General features: G+C 38.2%; 1 protein-coding gene across 1 annotated transcript in view; it reads left to right on the forward strand.

Moving 5' to 3' along the window:
• scfd2 (sec1 family domain containing 2) overlaps positions 1 to 26,097 on the forward strand; it is a 352,539-nt gene that overhangs the window by 174,010 nt on the left and 152,432 nt on the right. Inside the window, exon 6 of the mRNA XM_062038370.1 lies at positions 1,555 to 1,852. Within this exon, the coding sequence (XP_061894354.1) occupies positions 1,555 to 1,852 (298 nt within the window). The remainder of the gene's footprint in view (positions 1 to 1,554; positions 1,853 to 26,097) is intronic.

Below are 26,097 nucleotides of genomic sequence, written 5' to 3' on the forward strand. Positions count from 1 at the left end.
CCGCGGGCCAGAGTTTGACACCCAAGCGCTAGAGAATAAGGAGTGCTTGAAACTCTGCATGTCAACATCTCCGGCCGGTGCCACACCCAACAAAAGGCCGAAGCAACCAGCACTGACCCAATTGAGCCTGGCGTCTTCCATTTCCACATCAACAACGTATGAAAAAAATTGTCAACAACAGAAGGCGATAACGTCCGCAGGAACCTACCACATAGCGAAGGACATACACTATTTGATTTCCTATTATGCAGCAAATTTTTATTTGACAGTTAATGAAATATCTTGTGTGACATCATGCACAAAAGTGCACCTTATTTGTTTTAAACTATAGTAGTGGCGTTCTGTACAGAAAGTGCACTTTAATTTAGTGTTGCTTTGATATGTCATCTTAGTCAGTGGTCCCCAACCTTTTTGTAGCTGCGGACCGGTCAACGCTTGAAAATTTGTCCCACGGACCGGGGGGGCGAAGGGGGGTATGGTATTTTTAATTTTTTTTTAAAATGTTGTCATTAAAAAATACAATAATTCGTGCTCACGGACTGTATCCCTGCAGCCTGTATTGATCTATAACCAGAAATATTAATAACAGAAAGAAACAACCCTTTTGTGCGAATTAGTGTAAAGGGGGGAGGTAGATTTTTTGGGTTGGTGCACTAATTGTAAGTGTATGTTGTGTTTTTTTATGTTGATTTAATTTAAAAAATATATATATATATTTTTTTTTTTATGTTTTTTTTTTTTTTTTAAATTTCTTGTGCGGCCCGGTACCAATCGATCCACGGACCGGTACCACTGATCTTAGTGACATTATGCACAAAAGTGCACTCATAGCTTGTTTTAAAATGTCTCTGACAATCTTGCACTTTCTGTTTTGAAATGACATGAATGTTTGTGCCACTGCTTAATAAATACAGTTTTGGTAAATTGACTTAGGTGTGATTTTCCTCTCTGCATGAAAGTTAAAAATGAGCATATATTAATGCAGTATAAACAAGAATGTTTTAATGTAGACACATAGAATTATCATACTGCTGTGATTATATGCATCAAGTGTTCATTCTAGGCTTAGGCAAAATATGGAGATATATATTGTGTATCGTGACATGGCCTAAAAATATCGAGATATTAATAAAAGGCCATATCGCCCAGCCCTACCACGACGTAACACTCACTACTTGTGTAAGCCATGTTTTTTTTGTTTTTTTACTGGGGATTTTTATACGAGACTGTTCCTAAAGCAGCTTTTATACAGGTTCTCACTAAACTGTCATTTGCAGTCACTTAGTGGTACATGAAATAGGAGGACACATAAAGCATGTTACCTCAACAAATACAAAAACTATGACCACTAAACTTTTAGTTTATTGGCCAAAGAAGAATCCATTAAAGTTTGGTGAATATACGAATAAAGGTGCATATCCAGGGCACGGTTTGGCCTTGGAGGAGGTTTTCACTACTTAAATATGGTCATTATAGCAATTTAATGGTGGCTTTTGCATTGTACTGTACATCCAGATATTACATTAATACACACTTTGTGTGTACTCATCTCAGGCTCTTGGAGATGCTAACTTTCCGGCTGTGCTAAGGCAGCTGCTGCCCCTGATGAAGCCCCGTGGAGGAGGCCAAGACAGCGGTTCCGACTCAAGGTTCGGGGAAGACGAGTGCGGGCCCGACGAGCTGATCCTCCTACTGGTCTACCTGTACTCCGTGGCTGACGAGGCGCAGCCGGCAGACCGGCAGGACGTCCAGGAGGAGGAACTGGAGAAGCTGGAGAGGCAGCTGATTGGAGCGCTCACGCTGGCCATCACCAAAGAGACGGCGCTCAGCCCTCTACTGCAAAAAGTCACAGGTAAGACAACTACTTCCTGTTTAGTTAATGCGCTTATGAATAATTTACAGCATTGTGCAAACTTGTGCTGTAGGGATAGTCAAGTTACAATCCTGTAGGTTTTATATGATATCCATTATTGGGTTTTTAAGTGTGAACCCACAAGAAATGTATGGATGTCCACCCCAATTATGTGAGTAATCCTATTTTAAGGAATCTTATTGCAAAAGTCAAATCAGTGGGTACCAGGGGTGGGACGGTTTATTTAAATAATCTGAACTGTTCGGTTGAGCCGACAAGGTTCAAATTCAACATCTTTAAAAGCCTACTGAAACCCACTACTACTGACCACGCAGTATGATAGTTTATATATCAATGATGAAATCTTAACATTGCAACACATGCCAATACGGCCGGGTTAACTTATAAAGTGCAATTTTAAATTTCTCGCGAAACTTCCGGTTGAAAACGTCTATGTATGATGACATTTTCGCGTGACGTCGATGGTTGAAACGGAAGTATTCGGACACATTGTATCCCAATACAAACAGCTCTGTTTTCATCGCAAAATTCCACAGTATTCTGGACATCTGTGTTGGTGAATCTTTTGCAATTTGTTTAATGAACAATGAAGACTGCAAAGAAGAAAGCTGTAGGTGGGATCGGTGTATTAGCGGCTAGCTGCTGCAACACAACAAGGAGGACTTTGACTTGGATAGCAGACGCGCTAGCCGCCGACCGCATCGATGTTCGGGTGAAGTCTTTCGTCGCGCCGTCGATCGCTGGAACGCAGGTGAGCACGGGTGTTGATGAGCAGATGAGGGCTGGCTGGCGTAGGTGGATCTAATGGAGCTAATGTTTTTAGCATAGCTCTGTGAGGTCCCGTAGCTAAGTTAGCTTCAATGGCGTCGTTAGCAACAGCATTGTTAAGCTTCGCCAGGCTGGAAAGCATTAACCGTGTAGTTACAGGTCCATGGTTTAATAGTATTGTTGATTTTCTGTCTATCCTTCCAGTCAGGGGTTTATTTCTTTTGTTTCTATCTGCAGTTAAGCCCGATGCTATCACGTTAGCTCCGTAGCTAAAGTGCTTCACCGATGTATTGTCCTGGAGATAAAAGTCACTGTGAATGTCCATTTCGCGTTCTCGACTCTCATTTTCAAGAGGATATAGTATCCGAGGTGGTTTAAAATACAAATCCGTGATCCACAATAGAAAAAGGACAGAGTGTTAAATCCAATGAGCCCTTTTACCTAAGTTACGGTCAGAGCGAAAAAAGATACGTCCTGCACTGCACTCTAGTCCTTCACTCTCGCGTTCCTCATCCATGAATCTTTCAACCTGGCTCAAATTCAGGGCCGGCCCGTGGCATAGGCCGTATAGGCAAATGCTAAGGGTGCTGTCCATCAGGGGGCGCCACGCCAGTGCCACAAATGTTGGAGAAAAAAAAAAAAAAAAAATTGGTACTATTATTTCTAAATACAAAAAATAATCCCACGTTAATTAAAATGCAAAGTAAAGCCTATTTAATAGAAATATTATTTGTTACAACATTACGCAAAATGATCAAGTATGACACATAGAATGGATCTGCTATCCCCGTTTAAATGAGAACATTTCATTTCAGTAGGCCTTTTAGTGTGAACCCACAAGAAATGTATGGATGTCCACCCCAATTATGTGAGTAATCCTATTTTAAGGAATCTTATTGCAAAAGTCAAATCAGTGGGTACCAGGGGTGGTACGGTTTATTGAAATAATCTGAACCGTTCGGTTGAGCCGACATGGTTCAAATTCAACATCTTTAAGATATTTTTTTATGTAAAAAAAAAAAAAGAAGCTTTCAATGTATAATTTTGCCACTATGGTAAGAGTTACCTGCACACTTGTTTTTTTGCAAAAATAGTGTGTATTTAAAGTGACTGCTTTGTTTCTTTTGCACAATGTGGTGGTAATGCACACACACACAGCCTCCTGCAATAACAGCATATTTAACCCTGAGCCCGCACACACACCACATAGTTCACAATTAGAGCTACTTTTAGTACCTTAGCACACACCCTCTATGAAATAACACTTCTCATATTGCACATATAGCGCATACTTCTATGTCAAGCACTAGTTAAGATTGCTGATCCCTCTTTCGCTCTCACAGTTTTTCTGACTTCCTGTGCTACTTCGCCAAAAGCGACTCGACTCGGCCCTGACTCTCTGTTATAAACACTTCATTGGAAATGACCCTGTCGTATTGTGCCAGGTGTGTTTTAGTCAGCATCTGGAAGTGTGTCTGGAGAGGAATTCTGACTGTTGTGGACCTCTCTTTTTTTGTAAGCCACAACCAGTGTGTATGTACGCGCAAGAGTGCACGTGAGCGCTTTAATGGCGGCGGCCGATGAAGTAACATGAGGCGGGAGAGGGTCTCCTGCAAGAAAACATTGATGGTGACATACACCCCCACTCCTACCCAATTAAAGCCCTCAAATGGGAAGCAGACATTGAATGAAAGCTGGTCAACATGAGAGAAATGTTTGATTCTTCTCTTCTCTGGTCTGGTCTACTTTGCAGTACATTGTGTACAAGACACTCAGATTTAGCAATAGTCTTCCTTCACTTGGTTCTGTGTAAAAGGCAATGACTGTCTCATTTCTGAAATACGATTTCTGTTTCCATCATCAGCACATGTTAGCCAGTCCCTCCGGGGTTTTGCAATGTCGTGTTTGCGCCGATTATTGCAAACTTGCACTGCATCTTGGGGACGACAAAGCAGATAACAAGGCAAAATTATAATAATAACATGCAGTAATAAGACAGGCTTTGCTGGTGTGTGTTTTACAAACTTTATATGCATGTGTGTGAATTGTGTGTAAACATGCTCGCAGATGGCTGGTTGGTTAAGATATGTATTAATGTATCCATCCATCTGCAGGGCTGTACATTGCGATCAATTTAGTCGCATTTGCGTCTAAAAATGGGTTGTGCGAGTATTGGGAAAAAAAAGAAAAAGTAGCACACATACTATTTTAATTAGCATTTTGCTCCTAAAATAAATCCATCCAAATTTGATTAAACTAGATACATTTTTGCCCAACTGTTTAGCACGTTTGAAAGAAACTTAAACCATATCCATAACCAAATGGACAAGTGATTGACGTGGAATGGTCACCGATCACTCTGTGTGCGTTCCTCCCTCCTGCGCCATGCATAAAGTTCAGCCCTGCTGCTCCCAACGCACACACTCAGTCTTCCAACACTTTAGCCTATCCCAGCTGTATTCGGGCGGAAGGCAGGGTACACCCTGGATAAATCCACTAAGCCTAAATTTACTAGAGATGTCCGATAATGGCGTTTTTGCCGATATTCCGATATTGTCCAACTCTTAATTACAGATTCCGATATCAACCGATACCGATATATACGGTCGTGGAATTAACACATTATTATGCCTAATTTTTCTGTGATGCCCTGCTGGATGCATTAAACAAGGTAACAAGGTTTTCCAAAATAAGAGAACAACTTCAACTCAAATTATGGAAAAAAGTGCCACTGCCATATTTATTATTGAAGTCACAAAGTGCATTATTTTTTTTAACATGCCTCAAAACAGCAGCTTGGAATTTGGGACATGCTCTCCCTGAGATAATCCTGATACCCACTACAACTATGGGAAATATTATACTTTGACTTTCACAAAGTCTAAGTTTAAGTAAGTGCATTATTTTTTTATTTTTTTTTAAACATGCCTCAAAACAACAGCTACAAAAACAATAAAGGCACACAGCTTCAGTCCAGAGTATACTAGAGTAATAAAGTAAACAATAACATAGTCCTCATTTAGTGCAAGACTGCCTGGCATACTGTATAACAGGAAATTATAAACTGGGCTCAATCTGCCCTGCTCTAACGTATTTGTATGAGTAACACAAATGTGCTGCAAGCTAGTGGTGAGTGCTTGAAGTGGCCTACCAGGCAGCCAGAGCTTCTGAAATGCTGCGTTGAGACAGGGTACCTCCGTTCACTGCATGCTGCAAAGTGTGCGCCATGCAGGGCACACTAGCCACACCAAACTCCACCGTAGCTTTTGCCATACTGCGTGCGTTGTCCCTGACCACAACGTGAACTTTCGCCCCGGGGTGGTTTTTGTTGTATTTTAGTTTTTTCTCGGCGGAGTCTTTAAGCGACAACTGTGTGGTACTACTTCTTCCGCTTGTATTCATCGTGTATCTCCTTATGATTCTTGAAGATGTGGGAGATCAAATTGCTCGTATTAAAGGAAGACGTCTTGGTTCCTCCTCCCATAACCAACTTTTTGCAGTCATTGCAAATTGCCAGTTTTTTATCCGTCAAAGAAACACTTTAAAATAATCCCAAACCATAGACATAGTGTCGTTAGTCAGTCACCGAGCGAGCTCGCTTGTTAGCCACGGCTACAGCACCTGCAACAATACACTCTTGTTGTTGTTATGCTCCGCTTGCGGCGGTTTGATAATGTCATCAAGCGTCGCCAGTAAACCTCTCATGCTGCAGTCGTCAACTCCTGTGTTGTGTGTGGGAGGTGCTGCTGACTGGGTTTATACCCATGTTTTACCGGATATGTACCGCTCCGTACAACGGCGTTTTAAAAAGTCATTAATTTTACTTTTTGTAACCGATACGGATAATTTCCGATATTACATTTTAAAGCATTTATCGGCCAATAATATCGGCAGGCCGATATTATCGGACATCTCTAAAATGTTCACACTATGAATAAAGAATGTATTAAAAATAACTGTAGTAGGCATATCAGTGTTTCCCATAAACTGCCAAGAGACCTGTGGCGGCGGGGGCGTGGCTATGGGCGTGTCCATGGGCGTGGTCACCATGAGATCATCGAGTAATTTGCATAATTTACTACAATGATATGATTTTCTCTAAAAAGGCTCAAAAAATGTATACTTACTAATTAGTAATAACAGTTTTGTTTTAAACGTCCATCCATCCATCCATCCATCCATTATACAATATAATTACAACACTTTATGTACATATTTATATACAGATTTGAACAATAAGTTATTCACTGAAATATATTTATTAATTGTGGTTCTTACAAAAAATATATCTTATAAAAATATAAAAGCTAAAATGTCTCTTAAAGCTCTGCCCCTTTAATTAGTGCATACTAAATAATTTAACTTTAGCCTACTACTACAACCATATTATTTACCAGCAACATAAAGTGAAACAGAGGCAGAGGTGTCCTGCCACAGTCAGTAACAAATAAACAGAAAACAGTAGTGGTGGTAGATAGACACAAAGCTTCATCAAACATCTGATCCACTGAACAAAGAGCCCCAAAAATCTTGATCCTACACTTCTCTTTTGTAAAGTAAATCTGAACAGCCGATATGCGCATCTACATCAACTATATGATTTGCCTGAGAAGCTGGACAGAACAAAAAAATTAAAAAAAATTAAAATTAAAATTAAAATTACAAAAAAAAATTACAATTTTTTTTTTTTGTTGCGGCCTTAATTCTTTCGTGGCGGGCCGCCACAAATAAATGAATGTGTGGGAAACACTGCATATGCATATACAGTATCTTACAAAAGTGAGTACAGTCTTTTATTACAGTGCATCTTTTCAAGGGAGAATACCAGAAATGAAGATTGGATATACTTTATAGTAGTCAGTGTACAGCTGGTATACAAATAATTTCTATAGTAATGAATCAAAATGTATTCAACACAAGGAAGTGTTTTAAATGTAGAAAAATATAATCATAATTTGACCCCTTTAAGTACATTATGCTTGAGTAAAGGTACTTTTTTGAAGCCTTTATTTTGTTGGATGATTTGTATTGTTTACTCTTCTTCCACAAATTATTTTCAACTATGAAAGTTTTTTCTGATGTGAAGGCTGAGATATCCTTTTTCAGTATGTTCCTTGCAGCAATACACATGTACTTTGTTGTGGCTGAACTTAGCGTGTTTTGCACATTTCTGTGTGCCATGTTGGTCGGATGCTTTTCTCAGTTGTTTTTTTTACTGTATATTTCTTCATGAATTACTTTTTCTTCAGCAAACGTCCCTAGTATAATTACAGAGGGGAAACCACAATAATTTATTGCAACTTTCACTTTCTCCTGCAATTTCATTGCAACAAATAGGGATGTGACGGTATTCTAAATACCGCGGTATTTTGGTTTTTCTAAGTCTTCAAAATAATACAGTGATGGTAGCAAGTAGTTTTTTTCTGGCGCTTTAGTGTTGGCCGGGTCTTTAAATAAACGACATCTCCCAGTAGTGCAGCGCGGGAATGGCAAAGTGGAGGAGTGGAACGCCGTAGGCAGGAAGTGAAGTGTGTTTGTACTCGTGGTAAATGAAATGAATTGGACATTAAACATGGGCCAAAACATAACCTCATTGGCGGAGGTAAAAAAAAGTCTACGTTCTGCAAAGCTCGCCATTTTTGTTTGCGGCGTGGCTCAGGTGGAAATAGCGGTTTTGCCAGCAACTTGAGGATCCCGGGTTCAATCCCCGCTTCCACCATCCTAGTCATTGCCGTTGTATCCTTGGGCAAGACGCTTTACCCACCTGCTCAGTGTCGCCCACACTGGTTTAAATGGAGCTTAAAGCAGTAGATAATGGTTTTCACTATGTAAAGCGCTTTGAGTCTCTAGAGAAAAGCGCTATACACTACCGTTCAAAAGTTTGGGGTCACATTGAAATGTCCTTATTTTTGAAGGAAAAGCACTGTACTTTTCAATGAAGATAGCTTTAAACTAGTCTTAACTTTAAAGAAATACACTCTATACATTGCTAATGTGGTAAATGACTATTCTAGCTGCAAATGTCTGGTTTTTGGTGCAATATCTACATAGGTGTACAGAGGCAGCATTTCCAGCAACTATCACTCCAGTGTTCGAAAGGTACAATGTGTTTGCTCATTGGCTCAGAAGGCTAATTGATGATTAGAAAACCCTTGTGCAATCATGTTCACACATCTGAAAACAGTTTAGCTCGTTACAGAAGCTACAAAACTGACCTTCCTTTGAGCAGATTGAGTTTCTGGAGCATCGCATCTGTGGGGTCAATTAAACGCTCAAAATGGCCAGAAAAAGAGAACTTTCATCTGAAACTCGACAGTCTATTCTTGTTCTTAGAAATGAAGGCTATTCCACAAAATTGTTTGGGTGACCCCAAACTTTTGAACGGTAGTGTATATAAAAAGATTCACTTCACTATATAAATATAATTTACTTAGCTTGTTTCAAGCGTTTCCAGCCGGTCATCTCGCGCGGCGCGGCGGAAAATCAACAAAAAAATGTTCAACGAGTAAAAATACGAGTAAACTAAAAAGCTACTTAATACATCCTCAATGTATTAAAAAAATTATCACTGTAGAGGACCCTGTTTCTTATAAAATAAAAGTTGGAACTGTATATTATTTATTTTATTTTACACTTGTTACACACGATGTTTACATTGTGACTTTAAAGACATCAACTGTAAGTTATTCTTTTAAATATTTGCTTGATACACTAGATGTTCCTGCACAATTATTTGCACTTAGAAATACGTCTTTGTAGTAGGGTTGTCCCGATACCAATATTTTAGTACCGGTACCAAAATGTATTTTGATACTTTTCGGTACTTTTCTAAATAAATAAACATATGTTTCTTATTGCAATCAAAGAAAAGTTTTGTCTTGAAATAAAATAGTGAACATACAAGACAACTAGTCTTTTATTAGTAAGTAAGCAAACAAAGGCTCCTAATTTAGTCTGCTGACATATGCAGTAACATATTGTGTCATCTCTCATTCTATTTTGTCAAAATTATAAGGGACAAGCTCTAAAAAATTAATTATTAATCCACTTGTTCATTTACTGTTAATATCTGCTTACTTTCCGTTTTAACATGTTCTATCTACACTTCTGTTAAAATATAATAATCACTTATTCTTCTTTGGTTTGGATACTTTACAGTAGTTTTAGATGATACCACCTATTTAGGTATCGATCCGATACCAATTAGTTACAGGATCATACATTGGTCATATTCAAAGTCCTCATGTGTCCAGGGACATATTTCCTGACTTTATAAACATAATATGATTTTTTTAAAAAGGATAAAAGATTTTATGACGATAAAAAATATCGATGTAATCATAGTAGTAGTTTATGGACCTGGCTTTGTGCACTGGTTGCGCAGTCATGTTGGAAGAGGAAGGGGCCCGCTCCAAACTGTTCCCACAAGGTTGGGAGGATGGAATTGTCCAAAATGTTTTGGTATCCTGGAGCCTTCAAAGTTCTTTTCACTGGAACTAAGAGGCCTGAAAAACAACCCCACGCCATAATTCCTCCTCCACAAATTTTCACACTCGGCACAATGCAGTCTGAAATGTAGCGTTCTCCTGGCAACCTCCAAACCCAGACTCGTCCATCAGATTGCCAGATGGAAAAGCGTGATTCGTCACTCCAGAGAAGGCGTCTCCACTGCTCTAGAGTCCAGTGGCGACGTGCTTTACACCACCACATCCCACGCTTTGCATTGGACTTGGTGATGTATGGCTTAGATACAGCTGCTCGGCCATGGAAACCCATTCAATGAAGCTCTCTGCGTACTGTACGTGGGCTAATTGGAAGGTCACATGAAGTTTGGAGCTCTGTAGCAACTGACTTGCACTATGCGCTTCAGCATCCCTCTCTGTCAGTTTACGTGGCCTACCACTTTGTGGCTGAGTTGCTGTTGTTCCCAAACTCTTCCATTTTCTTATAACAAAGCCGACAGTTGACTTTGGAATATTTAGGAGCTGGACTGGATTTGTTGCACAGGTGGCATCCTATGACAGTTCCACGCTGGAAATCACTGAGAGCGGCCCATTCTTTCACAAATGTTTGTAGAAACAGTCTTCATGCCTAAGTGCTTGATTTTATACACCTGTGGCCGGGCCAAGTGATTAGGACACCTGATTCTGATCATTTGGATGGGTGGCCAACAGGCCCGGCCCTAACCAATCTGGCGCCCTAGGCCAGATTTTAGGTGGCGCCCCCCCCACATCGGCAGTGAAGTGTATATACTCACAAGAAACCGAATAGCTTTGTCTTTGACCTTTTTTTTTTACTTAAAGAAAGCAAATTAACAATCAGAATAGTTAACAAGACTAAAAAAAATATGGATAAATAAATTAATACAAAAAATAAAAAATGAATATATGAAATGCAATATTTTTTACATACATAAACACAAAATAAAACGTGTCAACAAGTTGCATAAAATAAATTAAAAATACAATATAAATAAGGCACTGCAGAAAACAAGATATCAAACCAGTATGACTTTAACAACTATATTACAAAAAAAGGGGATCCTACAGTTCTCTATTTGTGCTTTTTAATATTGCATTAACTAGAATGACTTACAAATTACTGTACACCAGTGAGTACTGTAATTACCTAACGTTACATTATTATTTTCCATAACAATTTAGCCCCCTCCACAATATTAACCCGACGTTAAAACAGAACTAGCTATTTATTGATTAGCAATTGCCGAATCATGTAACATTAGCTTAATGCTAAAAAGCCAGGTTACTACATACTTGCCAACCCTCCCGTTTTTAGCGGGAGAATCTCGGTATTCAGCGCCTCTCCCGACAACCTCCCGGCAGAGATTTTCTCCCGACAAACTCCCGGTATTCAGCCGGAGCTGGAGGCCACGCCCCCTCCAGCTCAATGCGAACCTGAGACTGAGTGGGGACAGCCTGTTCTCACGTCCGCTTTCCCACAGTATAAACAGCTTGCCTAACGAATTCAAACGAATGGAAACAAGAATTTCAGTTCATCCAAGACAGTTCGAAGGGGAAGGTGTATGTTGCCTGTAAATATGTAGAACAGACTTCTCCATTGAACACGGTGGTCGAAATGATATACTCATCATGAACGGAGAAGTTAAACAGGACAATACTGCCACCTAATGGTTAGCCACCGGAACACTGAAATTCAAGTATTTCTTTTATGTAAATAAAATAAATAAATATATATATATATATATATATATATATATATATATATATATATATATATATATATATATATATATATATATATATATATATATATATATATATATATATATATATATATAGCTAGAATTCACTGAAAGTCAAGTATTTCATACATATATATATATATATATGAAATATATATGAAATACTCGAGTTGGTGTATTCTAGCTGTAAATAACCACGCCCCCAACCACGCCCCCCGCCCCCAACCACCCCACCCCCCACCTCCCACCTCCCGATATTGGAGGTCTCAAGGTTGGCAAGTATGGGTTACTATCACATTCTGTAACAGACAAATAATTGCATGTAGGCTAACGTTACCTACCAGCTACCTCTGTCTTTTTCTCGTCTCTCCTCTTCTTTTCTCTTTTTTCTTCCCTGGGCACCTGACAGTTTTGGCCGTTTTGACATCTTGTGTTGATTTTTTTATGTGGTGACGTCCAAAAAGAGTCATGATACGGGAAGGGAGGGGGCGCACCGTGCCGGGGGAGGGGGGGCGTAATGTTGTAACAAATAATATTTCTATTAAATAGGCTTTACTTTGCATTTTAATTAACGTGGGATTATTTTATGTATTTAGAAATAATAGTACCAAGTTTTTTTTTTTTTTCCTCCAACATTTGTGGCACTGGCGTGGCACCCCCTGATGGACGGCGCCCTTAGCATTTGCCTATACGGCCTATGCCACGGGCCGGCCCTGGTGGCCAAATACTTTTGGCAATATAGTGTATATCTTACCATGTGACACCACTATAGGAAAGACCTTGGCGTGATGATTATTGCAGAGTTCTTTGAAACAAATGCCGCACAGCCAGCACTAATTGTGGGAAAAAGCCGGATCAGCCACAGTGGGAAAACCGACGACAGGACCTGGAAACATGGAGTCTGATTGGCTGCTGTCACACAGTTTGCGGCGTAGCCCAGCTGTGTGATGTGTGCAGGTTGTAAATAGCTCCCAAGCCGTTAGCACTAATGCCTGGCTTTACTTGTGGTAACGTCTACACTGGTGACGCTGGAAAGAGAGCAGGAGCGCTCGCATCCTCCCCCTCGGATGTGTCTCCTGTCGGCCACGGTGGCGATTTGTTTTTTTTGGTGCAGACTCAAACATCCTCCTCTCCTCTCCTCTCAGCAAGAGAGCGTGAGCGGGCCAAACCAAACCTTCCTAATTCCTCACCCCGGGACAGCATCTCAGCGGGACGGGGTGTTAGCTTGACTGTGTGCAGCGCCACTGGTGGGAATGTCAATGTTCAGTCCCCAGATGGCCATAAAAAACAAGTACATTGGCACAATAGAGAAGAGACCTCCGCCAAGGCTACAATACTGTCCCACTACAGCTCTGTAGGGGGCAGTAATTGGCTAACTGGCACAAAAAAAGAAGAAAAAAAATCATCATTTGACCCCTTTAAGTACATTATGCTTGTGTAAGGTACTATTTTGAAGCATTTATTTTGTTGGATTATTTGCATTGTTTACTCTTCCTCCACCAATTATTTTCAACGATGAAAGTTTTTTTCTAATGTGAAGTCTCAAAACTCAATTTTTTTCCTAGCAGTTCCATCTGCGAGCCCAACGATTCTCAAACTTTGGTACGCGGGCTCCATCTAGTGGTATGCCAAAGAATCACCTAATTAAATATTCAAACTAGTGTTGTCGCGATACCAATATTTTTGGTACAGGTACCGAAATGTATTTTGATACTTTTCGGTACTTTTCGATACTTTTCTAAAAAAGGGGACCACAAAAAAATTGCATTATTGGCTTTTTTTTAACAAAAAATCTTAGGGTACATTAAACATATGTTTCTTATTGCCAGTTTGTTGTCTTTTAGTAGTACGTAAGCAAACAAAGGCTCCTAATTTAGCTGCTGACATGCAGTAACATATTGTGTCATTTTCCTTTTTATTATTTTGTCAACATTATTAAGGACAAGCGGTAGAAAATGAATTATTCATCTGCTTGTTCATTTACTGTTAATATCTGCTTACTTTCTCTTTTAACATGTTCTATATACACTTCTGTTAAAATGTAATAATCTCTTATTCTTCTGTTGTTTGATACTTTACATTAATTTTGGATCATACCACAAATTTGGGTATCAATCCGATACCAAGTAGTTACAGGATCATACATTGGTCATATTCAAAGTCCTCATGTGTCCAGGGACATATTTTCTGAGTTTGTAAACATAAACTTAAAAAAAACGGACAAAGATGCTAAAAAATATCAATGTAATCATAGTAGACAAGATACGCTCCTGTACTTGGTATCATTACAGTGGATGTTAGGTGTAGATCCACCAATGGCGTTTGTTTACATTCTGACCCCGGTGAGCTACGGTGTGTAGTGAAGCATGTTTAGCTATTCCTCATCCTGCAGGGATGATACTCGTAAGAAACATACTTTATTTGTCGCCATGGAGACCAGGATTAGTGATTTAGAAGTAGCTAAAACACTGCAGACTGCGGATGGACTTTAGCCGCTAGCTCGCTAGCCATGTCGCAAAGCACCTCTTCCTGAGGGCTTTTCAGTGTTATAACTTCACCTTTATCGTTAGTTTTTAAGCCAAAATGCGTCCGTTCTCCCTTTTCTATCTACACACTGTGTCTGCTTGTAAGTACTCCGTGATTGTGCGCTGCCGAACATGCTCGTCAAACCAGCAATGAAGACGACGGGGTGTGAGGGACCGGTACTTTTTAGAGGCGGTATAGTACCGAATATGATTAATTTGTATCACGGCACTATACTAGTACCGGTATACCATACAACCTTAATTCAAACAGTGTTGCTATTCAAACTGTGTAATGTTACAGTGGCCAAAAATATTAGATATACCTGTAAGGGAGCTCCATCTAATGGTATGCCAACTTATTATAATATTCAAACACAGATTTACTGTTCAAACTGTGTGTCATTTTCCAGTGGCCAAAAATATTAATCCTCTGCCTTGTTTTTAATGAGTATTTAGTTGAGATGTCCGATAATATCGGACTGCCGATATTATCGGCCGATAAATGCTTTAAAATGTAATATCGGAAATTATCGATATCGGTTTCAAAAAGTAACATTTATGACTTTTTAAAACGCCGCTGTACGGAGTGGTACACGGACGTAGGGAGAAGTACCAGGCGGTATAGCTCGGTTGGTAGGGTGGCCGTGCCAGCAACTTGAGGGTTCCAGGTTCGATCCCAGCTTCTGCCATCCTAGTCACTGCCGTTGTGTCCTTGGGCAAGACACTTTACCCACCTGCTCCCAGTGCCACCCACATTGGTTTAAATGTAACTTAGATATTGGGTTTCACTATGTAAAGCGCTTTGAGTCACTAGAGAAAAGTGCTATATAAATATAATTCATTTCACTTCACTACAGAGCGGCAATAAACCTTAAAGGCACTGCCTTTGCGTGCCAGCCCAATCACACACAAGTGAATGCAACGCATACTTGGTCAACAACCATACAGGTCACACTGAGGGTGTGCGTATAAACAACTTTAACACTGTTACAAATATGCGCCACACTGTGAATCCACACCAAACAAGAATGACAAACACGTTTCAGGAGAACGTCCGCACCGTAACACAACATAAACACAACAGGACAAATACCCAGAACCCCTTGCAGCACTAACTCTTCCGGGACGCTACAATATACCACCTCAACCCCGCCCACCTCAACCTCCTCATGCTCTCTTAGGGAGAGCATGTCCCAATTTCCAAGCTGCTGTTTTGAGGCATGTTAAAAAAAAATAATGCACTTTGTGACTTCAATAATAAATATGGCAGTGCCATGTTGGCATTTTTTTCCATAACTTGAGTTGATTTATTTTGGAAAACCTTGTTACATTGTTTAATGCATCCAGCGGGGCATCACAAAAAAATTAGGCATAATAATGTGTTAATTCCACGACTGTATATATCGGTATCGGTTGATATCGGAATCGGTAATTAAGAGTTGGACAATTTCGGAATATCGGAAAAAAAGCCATTATCGGACATCTCTAGTTATAAGTAGGGATGGGTAACGAAACGCGGTTCCTAATTGGCTAATTTTGGTGCCTAATGACTGCAATGACATGTTAGTGCAGCGATCCAGACAAAGTCTGGATTGCAATCATCAAATCCAACGCCGCACACATATCATGCACCAACCACGGTTAAGGCGAGCGAGTTGATTTACAAACCTCGAAATTCTCAACTTCAACAATACAACAGAATTGTGACTGAAGGTCTTTCAGATGACCGCTACGATGTGCCGACTCAATGTGGAAAAAAAGGGCAGCAGGCAGGAACTCGACAGGTACTTTTTATCGTAACACAGCAGCCCTCCAAAGCCCAAAAGACCAACAGCGTACTGTAATTCCGGCCTTCACAATAAAATCCCACCAAATCCTGTCTGACAAAATAAGGGTCTTTATTTGCACATTCGCTGTGTTCTGTAATGGTTTTAGTTCTGCCGTGATTATTATGACAATATGCTGTGTTTTGTATTGCATATTGTTCAATGTATTACTGAAAGTACAATTCAATTACAATTCAGTTCAAATTCTATTTGGAAAAATGAATAAAATGCGTTGTTTTTAAACAAACTGGGTATGTTTTTCTAGTGTTTGCACAGGTTCGGGCACCAGTTCAGAAGTACAGATTCCGGACTAATATTGATACAAATGCAAATGATACGCATCCCTGGTTATCACCTCATGATATTATAAAATTAATTGCTGTGCATTTGATTATTATATTTGTATGACACACACTGTAAAAAAATAAATAGATTTTTCAGTAAAAAAAAAACACAAAAAAAAACCTGGCAGCAACTTCACCGTAAAATGTAGGATGTTTTTTACAGCATATTGTTATAAATGGAAAAACGGTAATATAGTTGTTTTTTTACTGTAAAATCTCTTGTCATTTCCACAGTGTACAATTTGATGAATAACTTGCTTTGATATAATTCAAGCAGATATTTATTTAGTTTAAATTTTTAAAAGTTTGACATTCATGATAGTATTATATTTGTTGCAGTATTAGATAATAAAATTTAAAATATACTTAATAGCATGCAATACATGTGCTAGCTCCCTCGCTAAATGACTAACCAACAAACAGTGATTTTAGCCTAATACATGTGTATACTTTATGTAATAATATAAAATACTAATTATCCATCTATATTTACACATGGCCCTTCAAGTATTGGGGCTTAACCACATGGCAGATTTTTAAAAAATATATTTTTTAAGTATATCATACAATTTTTTGGTCCTAAATTAAGCATTTTCAAGCATAACAATGACGAAATAAACAAAAAATATCTATAATACAGTAATATTGGCCACTAGTGGAGACCAAACCAATCAGAGTGGGCTGTTCAGTATCGTGGCCACTGATTGGCTCAGCCTCAGACAGCAATACTTTATTGGTTTAAATGAGTGTAAATGTGACTAAATGGTTTTATTTTGTGTTTAGAGGGCTCTCGTAATGTTGAAAGATGTATTTAGGTGGTCGTAAACAGTTTATGCTCTAACTATAAAAATATTTGATTTATAATTGATGATTCCTACTCTGTAGAAATTAATTTATCGCTGTCATTAAACAGGGATAAACAAGGGATGTCAGTAGTTACTTATGTTTATATCACCTATTGAATTAGGTTGTAGTGATAAAATTATTTTCTGCAAAAACAATAATCAATTAAAAAAGCATGTAAAAGTGCAAAAACAATATTTTAGTACTGTTCAAATCAAACGAAAGGGAGTATAAGTACCAAGTTTTTTTCCCTTCGCTTTCTTATATTTTCCATGCAAGACATCAAAGAAAACTAAACAAAAAATTGCACAAGTTATAAAAAAAAACCATGTAATGAGAAAGAGTGGACATTTTAAGACTAACACTATTAAATCATACCTACTGTCAGCTTTATAATGGGACTTAAGCAAAGCCCTCTGTTCAGTAGAATTTGAGAATTCCAGGATTTGTCAGTGGAATGGGGCAAAGAAAGTGTACCAATTCAGTTTCAGTTTATTTCAAACATGCGATACAATGTAATGCATCATATATGTCCAGTTGTTTCATTACAGCACGTCCGAAAAGGAGTAGGAAGAAGCTGAGCTTATTTGATCCTTCCCCTCTTCATACCACAGCAATTTTATCCCATTTCCTAGTTCTCTGTAACAGAACTGTGAACAAATAAATAATTAATAAATAATATAGCATGTTAAGTAAACAAATATTAAATACATAAATAATCTTTATCGCAAAAAAACCAAAACATTTATATATATATATATATATATATATATATATATATATATATATATATATATATATATATATATATATATATATATATATATATATATATATATATATACACATAATATAGTAAGTAAATATAGTAATCTGACAGGCAGGCTGTTTTCTCTTAAAGGCCTACTGAAACCCACTACTACCGACCACGCAGTCTGATAGTTTGTATATCAATGATGAAATCTTAACATTGCAATACATGCCAATACGGCCGGTTTAACTTATAAAGTGCAATTTTAAATTTCACGCTAAATTTCCGGTTGAAAACGTCTTTGTATGATGACGTATGCGCGTGACGTCACTAGTTAAACGGAAATTGGTACACCTTTGAATCCAATACAAAAAAGCTCTGTTTTCATCTCAAAATTCCACAGTATTCTGGACATCTGTGTTGGTGAATCTTTTGCAATTTGTTTAATGAACAATGGAGACTGCAAAGAAGAAAGTTGTAGGTGGGATCGGTGTATTAGCGGCTGGCTGTAGCAACACAACCAGGAGGACTTTGACTTGGATAGCAGATGCGCTAGCCGACGCTAGCCGCCGACCGCACGGATGATTGGGTGAAGTCCTTCGTCCTTCCGTCGATCGCTGGAACGCAGTTGAGCACGGGTGTTGATGAGCAGATGAGGGCTGGCTGGCGTAGGTGGATAGCTAATGTTTTTATCATAGCTCTGTGAGGTCCCGTTGCTAAGTTAGCTTCAATGGCGTCGTTAGCAACAGCATTGTTAATCTTCGCCAAGCTGGAAAGCATTAACCGTGTATTTACATGTCCAGGGTTTAATAGTATTGTTGATTTTTTGTCTATTTTTCCAGTCAGGGGTTTATTTCTTTTGTTTATATCTGCATTTGAGCTCGATGCTATCATGTTAGCTCCGTAGCTAAAGTGTTTCGCCGATGTATTGTCGTGGAGATAAAAGTCACTGTGAATGTCCATTTCGCGTTCTCGACTCTCATTTTCAAGAGCATATAGTATCCGAGGTGGTTTAAAATACAAATCCGTGATCCACAATAGAAAAAGGAGAAAGTGTGGAATCCAATGAACCCTTGTACCTAAGTTACGGTCAGAGCGAAAAAAGATACGTCCTGCACTGCACTATAGTCCTTCACTCTCACTTTCCTCATCCACGAATCTTTAATCCTCGCTCAAATTAATGGGGTAATCGTCGCTTTCTCGGTCCGAATCTCTCTCCCTGCTGGTGTAAACAATGGGGAAATGTGAGGAGCACTCCAGCTTGTGACGTCACGCTACTTCCGGTAGGGGCAAGGCTTTTTTTTTATCAGCGACCAAAAGTTGTGAACTTTATCGTCGTTGTTCTCTACTAAATCCTTTCAGCAAAAATATGGCAATATCGCGAAATGATGAAGTATGACACATAGAATGGATCTGCTATCCCCGTTTAAATAAAAAAAATTCATTTCAGTAGGCCTTTAAAATATATTAAATGTATCCATAGGTTAATTTGAGCTTTTTTAGAGAAAAAAATAAAAGGCCCCCAAAGCCTTGGATTTGTCAGTATGTGGCCCTCGGTGGAAATAGATTGTGCATTAAGAGGATGCAGAAAAATTACCCGCAGCAATCTTCAATCTTCTTTTTGAATTTGACGGCGGTGCATTTAAATGCGGTGTTGGCAGAAGACGTGAAGTTAAAAAAATAATAAAAATGTGAATTAGCAATGCTACAGTAATACCATGTGGAGCCTGGGTTTGTTATTCATCCTGTCCCGGGTGAGGAAGAAGGCAGGGGGGCTAGAGGGGGGGTTAAGTTGGGTGTCTCGATGGGAGTGCCGGACCTCCCCTAACGGTGCTGTTGTTTGCCTTGGCACCGCTACCACGTCGGGGGACATGAGAGGTGCTCGTCGCCGCTAGTTTTTTGCCGACGTCTCAAACTTTTTCTTTATTTTTCCTCGTTTCTTATTCCATGTCTATTTTTATTTCCCCTCCCCGTTCCCTCCGCATCCTCCTCGCCCCGAAAGGCTTGTTGCTGGAGGAAGTGGAGCATAAGTTGGTCTAATGATCGCGCCTGATTAATTATATTCTCCCTGTTGCACTGTGTTTATGAAATTAGTCCCAATTATTTTTAATTGGTGTACTTTCTTGCATTTCCTCTTCTGTCTCATACACACACACACACATTCATGTATTTCTTACCTTCTTGAGACCTCCAAAAAACTCCTACCTCTTTAGGACCACCCTTTCTGGATATATAAAAATTTGTATTTACAACATTAATAATATATACATACTATGCAAATATAAAAAAGCTTGTTGTGAAAAATGAGTTGGAATTTCACAAGAAAAAGGTAACACTTTCACAAGAAAAACTCAGAATGTTGGCAGTATTATAATAAAAGTCGTCATTTTACTCAACGCAAGTCAAAATTTTACAAGAAAAACTGAACATGTGTGCAATGTTATGATAAAAGTTGGAATTTTACTCATAACAGTCGCAATTTTACAAGAAAAAGCTTAACATTTTGGCAATTTTATGAAATGAGTCGTAATTTGAGTTTGAGTTTATTTGGAACATGCATGCATACAACATGATACATCACAATTTCCAGTTTCTCTTTTCAACATGTTCGAAAAGGAGTAGGAAGAAGCAGAGCTTATTTAATCCTACCCCGTTTCTTTTACATAACAGTTGCTAAAACTTTTGTTCACTTCCTGTTCTCAATTTATTCACGATATACTCCATAAGTAATCACAATAAAAATAAATAAATAAATAAATAATATTAGGTGAAGTAAGTTACATTTCATATGGTGAGATGAGTAAGATTATTTTGAAAATGAACGGATGGATGGATGAAATAATGGTTCTTCTTCTTTGTACTTTGTAAACACTTTAAGTTTGAAGAGTTTCTTGAAATGGATCATATTAGTACATTGTTTGATTGTTTTGCTTAATCCATTCCATAATTTAATTCCACATACTGATATACTGAAGGTCTTAAGTGTTGTACGTGTGTACAAATGTTTTAAATTACATTTTTCTCTAAGATTATATTTCTCCTCTTTTTTTGAGAAGAATTGTTGTACATTCTTGGGTAGCAGATTATAGTTTGCTTTGTGTATAATTTTAGCTGTTTGCAAATTAACAAACATTTTACACGACAAAAGTCGCAACTTTTTAAAGAAAACTTTTTAAAGAAAAATGTAAAATGTTGTCAATATATTAATAATAATCGGAATTTTACTAAAAAAATTTCACTATCTTACAAGAACAACAAAAACATTGGCAATATTGTGACAAAAGTCGGAATTTTGTATCACAAATGTCACCGTTTTGCATTAAAAAGTAATAATTTTACATGAAAAAGTAATTATTTTACGAGAAAATCTTGCAATATTACAGAAACAGAAAGAATATGAGATATTGTTCCCAATCTTATGAGAAAAAAGTCGACACATTGTGAGAAAAAGACTGCTTTTAGTTCATAATTTTTTGGGGGGAATTTTTTGTTTGTAATTGGTTTTTAATCTTCATTATTTACTTCAAGTTATTACATTACAATAATATACAATAACAGTACAATACTTTTTCATAACATGGTCACTACTGCCTAGTTTCTCTTGTTATATTCTTATTTTAATGTTATATTTTTATTCTCATCGTTGCTTTTTATTTTTATTCTATTGTAATATTTTTCTATTTTGTCTTCATTTATACCCCCATTATTTACTTTTTACTTTTTACAATTTTGTACACTGCTGCTGGAATTTAAATTTTCCTGAGGGAACTCTCCTGAAGGAATCAATAAAGTACTATCTATCTATCTATTTATCTATCTATTATGTGTCATTATACACAGTACATTTATAAATTGTGGCCAAAGGGGGGGCATTTCAATTTCTTACACACACTTGTTATTACATATGTTGGCCACATGGGGAGCACTTAAAATTTTTACACACACTTGTCATTTCATATGTTGACCAGAAGAGGAGCACTTTTAAAACCGACGCACAGACAATTTGAAAAATCCCTCCTTTTTGGGACCACCCTAATTGCGATAGATTTCACCACCAGGGGTGCAAATGAGACATTCTCTATTAGATGCAATGGTTTTCCGTATTGGGACCATGATTTATGTCCTAACTTGTTCACACCTCCTCATATGGAAGCTACTTTTCCTTGTTGATGTCTCAAGAAGGGTAGAAATACAAGAACACTGACACACACACACACAGATATATATATTGTGCAAGAAAGCAGCCGGTAGCGTTGTTCCCCCTAGTTGACTTGATCAGATAAGCTAGTGACACGGAGCTCAGGCCCTAATTAAAAATAGGGAGGTCCATCTCCATCTCCTTGCTGCCGAAGCCAGACGAGCCTGACCACACATTGAGTCGTGGTTAGAGACCCGCCCTCTTTGCCCCCAAGTGCTGGGGTTTGTGGTCGGGTCTCCACAATGTCTCCTCGCGCTGCACGCTCGTTGCCTTCTTTCATGTCGGCTGCCTTCTTTCCTGCTCGACTCCAATAAGACAAGAAACAATAACGACTCTTTTAATGTTACCAAGTTCAGTAATACTGTAATGGTAATAAAAAATAATCTGTTACAGGGTCAAATTGCCATGATTGGGTATAAAAGCAGCTTCCAAGAAATGCTCAGTCATTCACAAACAAGGATGGGGCGAGGGTCACCACTTTGTGAACAAATGCCTGAGCAAATTGTTTAAGAACAACATTTCTCAACCAGCTATTGCAAGGAATTTAGGGATTTCACCATCTACGGTCCGTAATATCATCAAAAGTTTCAGAGAATCTAGAGAAATCACTGCACGTAAGCGACAAGCCCGTGACTTTCGATCCCTCAGGCGGTACTGCATCAAAAACCGACATCGGTGTGTAAAGGATATCACCACATGGACTCAGGAACACTTCAGAAAACCACTGTCAGTAACTACAGTTTGTCGCTACATCTGTAAGTGCAAGTTAAAACTCTACTATTCAAAGCCAAAGCCATTTATCAACAACACCCAGAAACGCCGCAGGCTTCGCTGGGCCCGAGCTCATCTAAGATGGACTGATACAAAGTGGAAAAGTGTTCTGTAGTCTGACGAGTCCACATTTCAAATTGTTTTGGGAAACTGTGGACGCCGTGTCCTCCGGAACAAAGAGGAAAAGTACCATCTGGATTGTTCTATGCGCAAAGTTCAAAAGCCAGCATCTGTGATGGTATGGGGGTGTATTAGTGCCCAAGACATGGGTAACTTACACATCTTTGAAGGCACCATTAATGCTGAAAGGTACATAGAGGCTTTGGAACAACATATGTTGCCATCCAAGCAACGTTATCATGGACGCCCCTGCTTATTTCAGCAAGACAATGCCAAGCCACATGTTACAACAACGTGGCTTCATAGTAGAAGAGTGCGGGTACTAGACTGGCCTCCCTGTAGTCCAGACCTGTCTCCCATTGAAAATGTGTGACATATTATGAAATACCACAACGGAGACCCCGGACTGTTGAACAACTTAAGCTGTCCATCAAGCAAGAATGGGAAATAATTCCACCTGAAAAACTTCAAAAATTCATAAATTAGGAGCCTTTCTTTGCCTACTTACTAATAAAAGTCAAGTTGTCTTGTATGTTCACTATTTATTTAGAGACAAACTTGCAATAAGAAACATATGTTTAATGTACCCTAAGATTTTTTGTTAAAATAAAGCCAATAATGCAATTTTTTGTGGTCCCCTTTATTTAGAAAAGTATCGAAAAGTATGACCTAATATTGATATCAGCAAAAAAGTATCGGAGGGTATCAGCTTGCATTCAAAGTCTCTGATAATCGACTGACAGGTTGACAGCCATAATGTCCAATCCCTCTCAGCCCATGCATGACAATGTGGAGGCCCTAAGTAGCTCCTTCAGCAACAGACTGTTACATCCACAGTGCAGAAAGGAGCGCTACCGCATGTCTTTACTACCCACAGCCATAAGACTTTACAACGCACTTATGTGGTTACTGTCATCTGCTTTTATTTTTCTTGGTGTGCGATATTTAAAATATAATTCTTTGTCTATACATAGAGCAATTGTTAGTGCGCAATATGTTCTATTTATTGCAAATTTTTACTTTTTCATCACGTTTTACTTTTGTATTGTCACTGTGTGTAAAAATGTGCTCTGTAACCATATCATTTACCCATTGTCGGATAAATACAAGTGTGTCCTGTCCTATAAAAGCGCTTCGATACAAGTAATCCTGCAGCGCTTCTACATGTGCAAAGCTGGACAGCCAGTTAACGTCTAAATGTCCTCCAATAAACACACTAAGATGGTATTTTCTTGTAATTTTGTAATTTATAAAAGGTAAATATGAGTCTATAGGCTACTAGAGGTGAGCAGCTACGCAACAGCTAGACACACAATAGCATATGAGCTATACATACATAAAGTGACTTTCATGGAACAATATTGCAGTCTAAAACACATTCATCAATATAGACAAGCAACAAATGCACTGCAAAAACTGAAATCTAAGTAAGATTAAATATCTCAAATAAGGGTGATATTTGCTTATTTTCTGTCAGATAAGATAATTCTTCTCACTAAGCAGATTTTATGTTAGAGTGTTTTACTTGTTTTAAGAGTTTTGGTCCTAGATGATCTCAGTAAGATATTACATCTTGTAGCTGAGATTTTATGACCTATACTGAGTAAAACATGCTTGAAACTAGAATATCAACTGATGCAAAGCTGTGTCATTAACACTCACAATTATAAAACTACTTTTTTAAAGTAATAATTTCTTACTTCAAACATGAAAAAAAAATCATGATGCGCATATCATTATGTCAAGATAATGGCACAAGCATTTACTTAATTTAAGAATATTTTTCAACATATTGAGCAAAAAGGTCACATTATTTTTTTTCTACCAAGAAAAGTGCACCTGTTATTAGTGAGAATATACTTATTTTAAGGTATTTTTGGGTTCATTGAGGTTAGCTAATTTTACTTGTTTTGGAAAGTCTTGACAAGCCGAATTTTGTTGTTCTATTGGCAGATAATTTTGCTTAGTTCAAATAAAATACCCCTAATTTATGTATTTTTTGTCTTGCTTTTGAACACTGACTTTTTTGCAGTGTGATTATAGTTGCAAATTACAGTCTCCAAGGCAGAAGCGTAAGACAAACTCCAAAACCAGTGAAGTTGGCACGTTGTGTAAATTGTAAATAAAAACAGAATACAATGATTTGCAAATCCTTTTCAACTTATATTCAATTGAATAGACTGCAAAGACAAGATACTTAACGTTCAAACTAGAAAACGTTGTTACTTTTTGCAAATATTAGCTCATTTGGAATTTGACGGCTGCAACATGTTTTAAAAAAGCTGGCACAAGTGGCAAAAAAGACTGAGAAAGTTGAGGATTGCGGGTACTAGACTGGCCTGCCTGTAGTCCAGACCTGTCTCCCATTGAAAATGTGTGGCACAATATGAAGCGTAAAATACCACAATGGAGACCCCGGACTGTTGAACAACTTAAGCTGTACATGAATTGGAAATAATTCCACCTGAAATGCTTCAAAAATTGGTCTCCTCAGTTCCCAAACGTTTACTGAGTGTTGTTAAAAGGAAAGGCCATGTACACAGTGGTAAAAATGCCCCTGTGCCAACTTTTTTAAGTTAATGATTATTTGCAAAAAGAAATTAAGGTTCTCAGTTCGAACATTAAATATCTTGTCTTTACAGTCTATTCAATTGATTTAAAGTTGAAAAGGATTTGCAAATCATTGTATTCTCTTTTTATTTACGAATTACACAACGTGCCAACTTCACTGGTTTTGGGTTTTGTAGAAAGTATCAAGTAACAAACGTGTCCCCACCGTTCAATTTACCGCATCATGAGTTTAACTTAATTATTGTGGCCAGGAGGTGTTGCCAAAAAACAAAAATATTTTCGGG

The sequence above is a fragment of the Entelurus aequoreus genome, linkage group LG27 (genome assembly GCF_033978785.1).
Source record: "Entelurus aequoreus isolate RoL-2023_Sb linkage group LG27, RoL_Eaeq_v1.1, whole genome shotgun sequence".
Lineage (NCBI taxonomy): Eukaryota > Metazoa > Chordata > Actinopteri > Syngnathiformes > Syngnathidae > Entelurus > Entelurus aequoreus.